The sequence below is a fragment of the Solanum pennellii genome, chromosome 11, assembly GCF_001406875.1.
Source record: "Solanum pennellii chromosome 11, SPENNV200".
Taxonomy (NCBI): Eukaryota; Viridiplantae; Streptophyta; class Magnoliopsida; order Solanales; family Solanaceae; genus Solanum; species Solanum pennellii.
In genome coordinates, this window is record NC_028647.1 from 63397311 (window position 1) to 63410294 (window position 12984).

Consider the following 12984-nt stretch of genomic DNA (forward strand, 5'->3'; position numbering starts at 1 on the left):
AAAGTGGCCGGAATAGAGATGGAGATTAATAAAAGTCAAATGATTCTCGCTAACAAAGTAAAAGTACAGATAATCAATCCGACTATAAAAATTTCCCAAAACACAACTAATTCATCTCATCTTCAAATTAAATTGAATAATTAAATGCCATTCTTTAGTTAGTTAACATTAAAAATAATTAACCATTATACTATAAAACAAGAAAATTTCCATCGAATTCCAAATTTCATTTTACGGTAAAAGAAAGACTACTTACCTCATTGGTTCTCCAATTTTTCCAGCTGCCAACGTAATACGGTCGATCGAATTCAGTAACTTTAATCAAAATTTTATATTTTTGCCTTTAAGAAATTCATAGGATATATATATACACACACAAGTTATTACGATATTATAAAGTTGCTTTATTAGCAGAGACGTAATAAGAATTTAAAGTTGATGAATTCAATGTTCTAGATCAGCTACTAACATAGTTAACAGTGTATTAAAATCAATAACTTCGCTCTGAATTTAATATTTTTACCTTAAATTGTAAATTTAGAATTCAAAAATATAACAGGATTAAAATTTTAGATTCAAAAACTTCAAATTATAAATTGTTTCGACAAATAAAAACATATGAAAAATAAATGATAAGAGAGCTAGAACAACCCAAAAGAAAAGCAAATCAATAAATTAAATAAGCATTTTATAAATAAAGGATAATACATTAAACTTTTTAGGGTTTAGAGGTTCATTAATAAAGCCCTAAAAGACTTTTTATTCATATATCTTCATATAATATATGCTTAATTTAATTCATAAATATACAAGGAATTTTCTTACCTTTGCTTTATAATCTCCAAAAATAAAATATCATGAAAATCAAATCTTTAATTTTGGCTGCCTCCTGAAACGAAAAAAATTCAATATATAATATACTTATATAATACATATAAGTTTTATTTTCGATATCGCAATTTTTTTTCTTACCTCTTTCATAGGGATGGTTCATTTTGGTTCTATCGACAAATCGCCTATATATAATTAACAACGTAACATCATGAAATTTTTCTTCATTTTTCAAAATGCCATTCAGCTGCACTTGGACTTGCACCTCCTATAATTTCCCATCTTTTGTTACATAGGATAATTGATTAAAAGTAGTGTATTTTTCACATTTGGCATGAATACGATAATATTATTTGAGGATTTGATCGATATATATACCAAATTAAAAAGAAAATGACTAGTGAGTAGAAATTCATAGCTATATGTAAAAAACTTAACAGGTCTGAGTCAAATAGCAATGATTTGAAGTATTTTTGTTTAAAACTATTTTGGAAATCTAAGCACTTAATCATATGGATATGTAAAACACATGATTTCCAATTCTCTCACGATACGGAGGAAGATAGACACTCAAATTAAAAGTAAGTAAACAGAATTCCAAGAAATGTCATACTCGATCTCATAGATGCATATAAAATTCTGCAAAAAGTTGTACACTGCTTGGGAAATCTAAGCACCTAATCATAAATTAATATGTAAAATACACGATTTTTAATTCTAACAAGATATGAAAGAAAACAGATACTCGAAATTCAAAGTAAGTAAACATAATTTCATATATACTCGATCTCATAGATGCATATAAAATTCTTCAGAAAATCGTACACTATTTAGAAAATCCAAGCACCTAGTCATATGGATATGTAAAATACACTATTTCTAACTCTAACAAGATATGAAGGAAAGCGGATGCTCAACTTAAAAGTAAGTAAAAAGAACTTCATACTCAATCTCGTAGATGCATATAAAATTCTGCAGAAAACCGTATTCGATGAAAGTTGAGAAGAGAGATAATCTTTTATATCTTTAGATTTTCACCCTACAACATGAGTTTAAAAAATACAAATACATTCAAATCAATGATAATAAAAATCTAATTAGTAAGAGAGATGTAAGGAGGTGCAGGTGCAAATGCAGAAAAAGGCAACATTTTGGTTTCTTGATTATTACTACTTGTTATTACTAGTCTGCATTCTTTTGCATCTTTTATATACAAAAACAAAAGCTAGTGTGATTTATTCTGTCTATTTCACAGTTCATTTCCAGTTGTCTTTTCAAATTTAGCAAATTTACACACTAGAACTTTTCCAAAAATATCTGAAGAATAAAAAAAAAAATTCAAAAATATCTAAGGACTTGACCTAGATAAGAAAGTATAGAGATCGAAGATTAGAATAGACAATTAATAGTTAGTTAAGCGATTCATCTCTATTTCTACCTAGTGATAGAGAATGGTTCTAAGACATTATGGGGTCGTTTGATTGGGAACTAGTTATCTTAGGATTAATTATCCTGGGATAACTGTGTATATGAAATAACTTATCTCATTACTATGGTATAAGTGGTGAGATTAGTTATCTCAAACATGTCAATTAAACAAGATATCTAAATTTTATTCCAGATTATCTTTTTATCCTAAAATTATTTATTTTTTCCCTTATTATATGATAGAAATTAAGACAAATTTAAGTCATTTTTCATAGGAATATATCTTACCCTAAACTCCATTAATTATTCGTGACCAAAAGTATCACACATGTGATAAAAGGTTATCCAAAAGTAGGGAATTAGGTCAAGGATAATAATGTGTGAAAAAAAATACAAGTGAAAGACATTATGTGCTCGATAGCAATTATTACTACTACAACTACTTACAATATCTATAATTAAAAAAAAAAAACACAATAAAGAAAAGCAAGTTTTTTATAAGAGAAAAGGATTTGAAATATATTTGAAATCGCTTTAGTAATTTTAAATTCTAGATAGTATCTATTATGAGTTTTTGGTCAAAATCATTCTTAAACTATACCTCTAACTTAAAGTAAATCCTTAAAGTATCATTCTTACCAGAAAACATCCTTCAAATATTGTAAAGTGGAAAATTTTCACTCTTCTATTTTAATTTATCAGAAAATATTTGATATTAAAAATATTATTAGTTGAAATATGTTTCTTTTCAATTGAATACGCTAGAAGTGACATTTGTTGGAAACTTCTGCTTCTAATAATGTAAAAAGAAACTCAAATGCGAGACATAATCTATATTTTGATCACTTTAATATCAGATTGATCAAAAAATTTGATTGATCTAAATACAGTTTGGCTATGGAAAAGGTAAAGATAATTAAGCTCCAAGTTCTTTCCGTTACTAAATAAGAAAAATAGCACCTTCCAAATATTTTTTTATTTCCGTAAGCAATAATGTCTAAGATTTTAAATATTTTTTTCAGGAACTTCATATATAGCAAGTAATTAAATTATGCAGGAAAACATTTATTGATAGTCATGTGACTGCTCATATTTTTGTAGGATTCCTTAATTTTTTGACGAAATTTAACATAAGGATGAAAATTGCTCACTTTTAAATACTTAAAGGATGTTTTCTGCTAAGACTGATACTTGAAGGATGTAGTTCAAGTTTGAGGTATAGTTGAAGGATGTTTTTGGCCAAAAGCTCTATCTATTATCGTCTTTACTATTTAATAATCTATTTTAAAGATATATACATATTCACGTGGATATCATAGATATTGCATTCAGGGTCGGCCCTATGCTATGGAAAATAAGGCCTTTGCTTTTAGTCCCCCAAATTTCAAGAGTCTCAAATTTTTGTCAAGAATAAATTATGTGTTAAAATTTTTATTAAAAAAATTGGTTATTTATGATAAAAAGTACAATTTTTTAAAATATATTATGTCGTCCTCTTTAAAAACTCTTTTGTACTTTGTTAAAAATAAGAATTAATAGGAAAAAGTGTTGAACATAATAACAAATTAGTTTTATTTCTTTTAAATTTTAGTTTCGAGCATTATTATAACAATATTAAAATGAGGTATTAGGTATACCAAGTCATCAACTCCTTAAGTGAAATTCTATGATTTTAATTCTTATCTTTATTTAATATTTATCAACTTATTACATATAGCGTTATGTTGAAAATACACATAATAATTATCTCACTGAAATGTTGTTTTTTAATGTTAGATTGATAAAATCTTGCCTAAAACTAATAACTGAAAAAACAATATTATATACAAATAAACTTCATATACGTATATGAAGTTTATTTGTATTTTAGGCCACAAATTGAAATTTCGCTTTAGGTATCCAATTACATTAAATTGCCCCTGATTGCATCACTATAAATAATAACTTGTTCAACTGAACACTTATACATCTTTAAATTATACTATTAAATAATACATAAGATAATAAATAATACTCAAAATTTAAAATTATATTACAATAATTTCAATAGAAATTCAGATATATTCCAAATTTTTTTAGCATTTATCAAATAATGTTTGTAAAAAAGGGAAGTACTATTTGTCATTTTCTCTTTATCTTCATGGTCCAACAAAAACCATAAGTTGCCATGTGATACATACCATGTCCTCCACGTGGTAGTTTCTTCTTCAGCTAACCACATCTAGACACGTGGTGTATTTTCTATCTTCCGATTTGGCATATTTATCATGTCCTTTTCTTCATGACTTCCGTTTTTGGTTTCGTCGGAATGGATAGTTGGATAAGAAATAAGTGATCAATGTACTAATTTTGTTAATAATATATATGGTATTGATACTAAGTAAATTATTCATATATAAATTAATACGATGTTTGATTATCAATTAAGTCAAAGCTAAGTAGAGATTTGTGTGTTTGGATAAATCAGTATTTTTTCGATCGATCTTGTATTAGAAACTTAAATAAATATATATGTGTATATTAACTTGTGAATCATTTAACAAAATTGATTGATGACTTAGTGATGAGGAAGGAGTCATAGATATGTTTTCATTATAATGTTCTTGGTTCAAAAATATTTTTCTTCTGTTTTACGATTTAGAACCATTAAACTCCTAATCTTAACTCTGTTTTTGATTTCAAACTAAAAATTCGTACAACTAATATATGTATGAGATATGAGTGAATCTATTTTTATTATTTTCTGCAAATAGAAGGTAGAATAACTAATACATATAATTCATTTAGCATAAAATAATTGTTATATAGGTTTACTCATAACTAACTTTTATATTACTAATCAATGCATGATTTTTACTAGTTACCAAACGACTCCCAAAAGATAGAGGTAAGTTACACTTACGCATTGGGTGGTTCATCAAAATAAATTCTCTTTTTATTAATTAATATTAACACATTATAACCATATTACTTATATTAATTGATGTATAATCTTAAATTTTGATAAATAATTTGAAAAATAAGTAATTAATATTAAGGATCAAACAAGAAACTTCTGTCTTTTTCGATGTAATTAAAGGGAGAAGCATCAGAGTTGTAAATTTTACCTTTACTTTCTTCAATCTTCGCTAGTGAAGTTATAAAATGTATTATTATTATTATTATTGATATATTACAATTGTTCTTTGTACTCAATATATCTGAATCAAAAGTCTTTTGAAAATTGTCTCTCTGCTTTTGCAAGATAGCAATAAAATATGTATATATTATATTTTTGTTAAATCACTTATAAAATTTGACAAAATAGTAATTATATATATTATATGTCTATCAAACTTTGTAAAATTTCACTCAATATTTATCGATCATCGTTAATATTTACAAATTTCGAAATTTAAATTCAACTTTGAATGTATTATTTTCAAAGAGATAAAAGAGTACATATTCTCTAAGAAAGAGCCAAAAAAAAAAAAGTGTATGTGATGCTAAAAGCCCAAACTAGGATATTAATAAATTTTCGACATATCCTTTTCATGACTTTGTTTGGTACCAAAATCAAGTTGGCTTATAAATTGGTCCCTCAATATTCACACTCTCTACGTACCTCGTACGTGATAGAAACTACAATAACTAGAAACATATTGATAATCTCACGATTTAATTTGAAGAAAATAAATTATACCTAAATTTTTATATTTTTACATAATGAAGAACGGAGATGAAGAGACTGTTTATGAAAAGATATTTGCTTAAGATAAACATATCATAAGTATATAAATGTTAGAAACTGAATCTTTATTGTTAGGGTTTGTCGTAAATTTCCTTTCTTAATTTGATTCTACACTATAATTTTGTTTTATTAAAAAAAAAAATTTTGATGAAAAGTACTATGTGAATCTAGATTTCTTAAAATTTTATGAATAGAAAAGATTTCTTCTCACTAAAAACATAATAACAATTATAATGTAGTCATTTACACTTTGTTTGGATCATTGTTACTCATTATTTCATAATATATTGTACTCTATTGTACTGTATTGTATGGTAGATACAATGTTTGGTTATATTGTATTGTTTGTTATTGTTTAGTAACATTTAAATTGTTTGGTTTGATTGTATCGTATTGATATTGTAATTCATAAATTTACTTAAATATCCTTAATTATTCTAGGGTAGGAGGTTTAACTAGATTTAAATAATTAAGGTAATGGGTAAAATAGTATCTTGAAATATTATGTAAAGATATAATTGAAAAAAGAAATTAAGTAACAATGGGAACACACCAAATTGGTTGTTTCATAAAATAAGGGTTTCCAAACATAGTGTTAAAGTGTGACTAATAAATACATAAGAAAAATGTCTTAAAAATATTTCTTAAGTGCCCTTCAGCACCAATGTGGGAGAACTTACTTTCGATTATTTCAAGAGTCATTTGATTCGTGAAATTACGGATCATAATTGAATATTGATAAAATTGTTAGATTATTATATTTCAATGTTTAGAGTATGTTTGGTATGAAGAAAATTAAATGCAGAACAATAAGCAGTGATTTATTTATCTATTTATTTGTGCTCGATATGTAAGTAAAAATATTTATATATGATTTAAACATATTCTACGAAAGTGAGTAGAAGTTAGAATGGTGGGAATGGACTATGGAGGCTCTAGGGACGAAGGTTGAGATGAAGATTAGATGTGTTAAAGGTAAATGACACGATTAAATTAGAATGTCACTTGTAGAATGTTCTTTCCTATTTGCGCTTAAAATATCACTTTTCAAAAAAAAAAAAATCTCTAAAGAAAATATTTTACGGATCGAAAAAGAAAAAGATGTAATACCTAAATAAAGCTATAATGTCTTTTGAAGGTGAAAATTAAAAAGACATTTAGAAAGCTATAATTTGATAGTGATGTTTGCACTTTTCCCTTTTCTTTTGTTCAGTAAAAAAAGTGATAGAAGATTTTTCTTTTTCATTGTTCTTGATATAAGGTTCACAATATTGTACGTTTCATTTTATAAAGAGTTACAATAAATTTTTTTAAAAAAGTTCCCTTTAGAAAGAAGGTATTTTTAATTTTGTTTTCCAACAATACACGCATAAATATTTCAGAAACTGATATTATGCACTGTCACAATTTGTGAACTATCATGATAAGAAAATATAAAAAAAACTTGCGATAAATATAAATTAACGATCGATACAAAATATGGGCCTAAATTTTGGCCCAGGGAAATGTAAACTAAAGACCCAGTCCATACCCATATGGGCCTTTATTTAGTGGGCCTGGATTGAGGAAGGCGCTTAGAAAAAACTCGAAGAATATTCATCTGTCTTAATTTTAAGAATTGTTCTTAAAGTTTGAAATAATAAAATTTGAACTCTACAAATCATTTTTCGAGTTTGAAACTCCAGAAAATTTTCACACTTAGATTATGAAAGTTAGAACTTTATGAATCATTCACTTGTTGAAGCTCTTTGAGCTTTAATATTGCGTATTAATATCGTTTTTTGTAGTTATAGATATTTTTGTTCAAATTTAAACTCCATTATATAAATATATTCAAAAAGAGATCAGGAAACAAAGTGATAAGAATTGAGCACTAATATTATTAGACTATAATTTTCTGTATCGCGTGATTAATTTTGAACTACCGCATATCGATTATTTAAAAATAAGGTCTAACTTCAAAATAGAAAAAAAAAAAAAGTAAAGTTGCTATTTGAATAAAATGATACAACCTTCATATGAATTTTGAAAAATAAATCCCACCTAATATGCTCTTATTAACATAACTTCTATATGAGGGATTTCCTAAAATAAGGTTAAAAATAATATTTTTTTCTATTAAAAGCACCAAATCATGCACTTCCACTTTTTTCCACAATTATTATTACCTCTGAGTAAAGATTTGCTTTTAAATAGAAAAATTTTTCCACACACACACACAATATATATATATATATATATATGGATTTTAAAACCAATTTTCCAACAAACTACACATATATTTTTTTTGTGCTGAAATATTTTTTTAAAAAAATGAGTTCCAAAAAGAAGAAAGAAGAAGAAAATGTTAAAGTTGTTTTTCTTATAAACATGAATTGTGTCTGCAAGAATTGTTTCAAAAAAATTGCTAAATGCACTCAAAAATTGGAAGGTATATTATCAACACATATGATTTTGAATTTCTTCATATATATTATTCTTAATTATTTCTATATTAATTGCTTGATATATTTTACTTTTGTCAAGCTAAACACGTTTTTTTTATGTTCAAACGCCTACTAAAGGTATACAGTCTATGGAAATAGAAAATATTGGAGTGAAATACAAAGTAACAGTGATTAGCAAAGTGGAATCATTGAAACTTCAACAGAAAATTGAGAAGAAATTGAAGAAAAAAGTGGAAATAATTTCTCCAAAATCAAAAGAAAATAAAGAAAAAGAGATTCCCAAAAAAACAACACTGGAAATTAATTTGGGATGTGATAAATGTGTGGAAAAAATGCAAAACATAGTGACCAAAATAAAAGGTAAATTTTATTTATTTATTTATTTATTTTACTGAAATTTTCACATTTTTAAAATTTCCCCCTTTTTTCATTTAATTTCTTTGATAGAATTTTTCTATTATTCCTTTTTTCTTAATAATATGAGAAAGGTTTCAAGGAATATTCATAGATAATGTATTAAACTTTTCACTCCAATTTTCCAAGTTTGCAAAATTAGGCTAAACCAGATTTTCAAGTATATATTTTTCCTCATAAAATTTCAATAATTTTTTCAGATAAAATTTCGAATACTATTAACTTTTTTTAACTTAACTTTAAATATTATTTCTTCTTTTTTCAAATATTATTAAATTTATGTCGAAGCACCTACTAATTCTGTCGAACCTATTTAAATTTCTCCGTTTTCATTTAATTTCTTTATTGAATTTTTCTGAAAGACTTAAAAAAAAATTTCTTATGATATTAAAAGGTATTCAAGTAACATTTTTATGATATATACTTTTCCTCATAAACATTTTTTCAAATAAAATTCTGAATACTATTTCCCTTTTTCAACTTAACTTTAAATACTATTTATTTTTCAATTTCAAGCGCCTATTAAATTTTGCCTCTCCTATTTAAATCCCCACATTTTCATTTAATTTCTTTAATTGAATTTTTCTAATAGACTTAAATTTTTTTCTTATGATATTAAAAGGGTTTCAAGGAATATTCATTGATAGGCCAAAGAACTTGGTGATGGTGAGTGGATCAATTAATACTGAATATTTGGTGAAAAAATTGAAAAAGAAGCTGAAAAAAACAGTCAAAATTGTGAAGCAAGAGAAATATGAAGATGATTTGAAGCCAATTTGGTTTCCAAATTATTATAATTATTGGCCAGAAAGTGATCAATTTGTTCATGATGAAGCTAAGTACTGCACAATTATGTGAGATAATTGTTGGTGTTTAAGAAGGGAACAAAAATATATAGTAATGATTTGGGATTTAATTTAAGTTTAATCTCTCTTTGTTTATATAATATTGAAAATTCAATATACCTTTGAATTTTATTAAAGTTATCTTATAGAAGAATTTGATATTTTATATAATAAGAAATGTATATTTGTTTCCTAGTATAGTATTTTTTTCTTTTACTCATCATATTATTTGATGTTTTTCGTGTATTTTTTTTTTCATACTTAGTTTTGATATATTTTAGTTAAGCTATTCTAAAGACAAAACTTTATACACACCATTTTCGTTTTATAAAGTTATATATACAACTTTAACACGAAGTGTGCTTTACGGAAACGAAACGAACCGTGTATAATTTTGACATATTTCACAATATCGGAGCCGCATAGGTTGTGTTTAGTATCGAGGGAAATCAAGTATTCTAAAAAATAATTTTACGTATTAAGTTATTAATAATTTTGTTAGATCAATACACATGTACAAGTCTAGCTTCAAAACAAACACTTTCTGAATCTTATAGATCCAAAGGGATTTCTCTAAAAAAAACATATTAGAACAAACAGTTCACCAATTTATGAACAAACGGCTAACAAATTTAATTTTGTAATATATCAGTTAACCTTAAATTCAAAATAATACGTACAATACAAATTTTAAAGATAATTCGCATAATAATGTAATAATTTGTAGTGTAATTAACAAGTTATTTATTGGACATATATGACCCTAAGAAAAATAGTTGAAAGGATATTGTATATGATTAAATATTGGGAGAAATTTGCTTACAAATAAACTCCCGCCAAAAGTTCAAACAGAGAGTTTATAAAGTACAACGAGAATTGAACCAAATCACATAGTGGAAGAAGAAAAAAAAAATTATACACGAAATGGAAGGAGAAGATGAAAAAGGCGGCAAAAATGTTACTGCAATTCTCCAAATTGACATGCATTGTTCTTGTGAAGGTTGCTCTGAAAAAGTTTTCAAATGCGTTCACGATTTGCATGGTAACGAATCTGATAATTTTTGAATTGATGAATTTTTGCTTCTGTTTTGATTTGATTTTGCTTTTTGAAATTTTTGGAGAGAAGATCTGAATTCGTGGATGAAGATAGAGGAAAATGGAGCGGTATACAAGGTGACGATGACAGGGAAATTCGATCCGTTGAAACTCCGGCAGAAAATGGAGAGGAAATTGAAGAAGATCGTGAAAATCATTTCACCTAAACTGGATATTGAGGAAACTGAGATCCAACAGAAGTATAAATGCAATGAGGTAATAATACGCTACACACCGGAACTGAAATCTCTACTCTGTTTTCCGGCGAAATTTTACACCCTCCGTATTGTAGTCAAATGCGGAAAGCATTGTTCTCTGTTTCTCTCGTGAATTGAATCGATTCGGAGCTGGTTTTGTACTATCGTAACTGTTAATATTGTCGATTGATTCTCAATTTCTTCATATTTTCTCACTTTGGTCAAATTTCTGAACAGGCTTCAGTTACTAGTACTCTGTTTCCGGCGAATTTTAGTCCAATATGGAAAGCATTATATCTGTTTCGCTAGTGGATTGAATCGGAGCTTATTTTGTACTATCTCAACTGTTTACATTGTTGATCGATTCTCAATTTGTTCATATTTTCCTCATTTTCTCAATTTCCGAGCAGACTATTGCTGTGTATAAACTTCCTCTGAACTGCGACGCATGCAACGAGAAGATTCACAAAATTATCACTCGAACAAGAGGTAGCATTTTGTTAAACGTGTTTATCGTGTATGTTGTAGAAGTTGAAGATTCAATCAGAGATTTGATGATAAAAATGGCTCTAATGCAGGATGTAGGAATGTGAAAATGCATTGGGAAAAGAATTTGGTGACGGTAACTGGGACAATTGATGTGAAATCCTTGGCCGAATCTCTGAGATATCACCTGAGGAAAGACGTTGAAATTTTGTCGGTGAATAACGGCGGCGGCGGCGGAGGAGGCATTTACTCGCCGGACTTTGAATGCGTCAACCGGCGATCAACAACTACATGCAGATCGGTGACCGGAGATTATCTTTATCCCGCAACGGAGGCATTCAGTGATGAGAATCCAAATGCTTGCACTGTTCTCTGAACAATTTTGGTAAGTGTGTAGAAACTTTTAGTAGTACTAGTATAATTGATCCATAATTGCAAATGCTCAAATGATTAATTACTTAGTTTAGCAAAATTAATGCACCAATATGCTTAGAATTAGAACTAATGTGGGATTGTTTGTTGATATTTCACATGTGGATCATATTAGAGTGATTTAATACATAAATGATCAAAATATTTTTTTTAGAAAAATAAATTTTTTAAAAATGAAAAAAGACTTTCTTAATCAAAAGTAAAGAAAAATAAGTTATATAAGTAACATTGCAAGATATCTCTTTTCAATTCATCTACGAGTTCACGACCCACTACTCTCCCTTGACCATCCTAACTCTATCACCGCTTAACCACCTCATCTCACGCATATAGTGTTTTGCTAGATTACATATGTATGATCTTGATATAATATTTTTTACTTACTTATCGAACACCAGAAAATAAGTGTGAAACTTGTTCATTTTCCAACAAAACATTTTCTAGGTAAATATTTTTCCATGGGAAATACTTTCCTTTGTACCAAACATTTAAGAATTGATTTAAATTGATTTATTTTTATGTATTTTAAATAAAAAATATATTAAAAATCCTACTTATGTCTTTTACTTATAAGCCCAACAATTTACCATCCAAACAGGCTATAGTCTATCAGTATGTTTTTTGTTGTTGCTGTTTATCATCAAAAGGCCCATGATCATGTATCAATTCTTATACATATCTGTATATCTAAAAATTCATGGCAATGAACACTCATTGAATAGAGACAATAATAAATATCCCACATACGCGTATAATATAACTATAAAATATAATTATAGGTGTTCGTTCACCATACATACATACATACATATAATATACATTTTACATATCCTTCGTATACAATTTAAAAACATTTAAGTTTGCATTCAATTCTGTTCACTTACAACTGATAGCTTAACATATACTTATACATACATCCAACCTTTGTTTTGAAAATCATATACATACATATGTAGTAAAAATAAATGTTGTATTCCGGCAATTTCGATTAGTATTAGATATTGTGTGTGGATACGTTATATGTTACTATGTTTTAAAGAAAAATACCATTACGTTGTTGTAGTTGGGGGGGGGGGGTG

The 12984-nt window shown here is 26.9% G+C and overlaps 2 protein-coding genes across 2 annotated transcripts; both read left to right on the forward strand.

The window, feature by feature from the left end:
* Nucleotides 1–8302: 8302 nt before the first annotated feature.
* Nucleotides 8303–9744, forward strand: LOC107004386 (heavy metal-associated isoprenylated plant protein 1-like). Its single transcript, XM_015202592.2, has 3 exons — nt 8303–8420; nt 8554–8796; nt 9473–9744. The coding sequence occupies exons 1-3, from the start codon at nt 8303–8305 to the stop codon at nt 9706–9708; spliced, it is 597 nt and encodes a 198-aa protein (XP_015058078.2). The 3' UTR covers nt 9709–9744.
* A 785-nt stretch (nt 9745–10529) lies between these two features.
* On the forward strand, nt 10530–11978 carry LOC107004331 (heavy metal-associated isoprenylated plant protein 3-like). The gene is made up of 4 exons (XM_015202550.2): nt 10530–10737; nt 10822–11006; nt 11398–11476; nt 11566–11978. Exons 1-4 carry the CDS (start codon nt 10620–10622, stop codon nt 11847–11849), a joined length of 666 nt encoding a protein of 221 aa, XP_015058036.1. The 5' UTR covers nt 10530–10619; the 3' UTR covers nt 11850–11978.
* Nucleotides 11979–12984: the final 1006 nt, after the last annotated feature.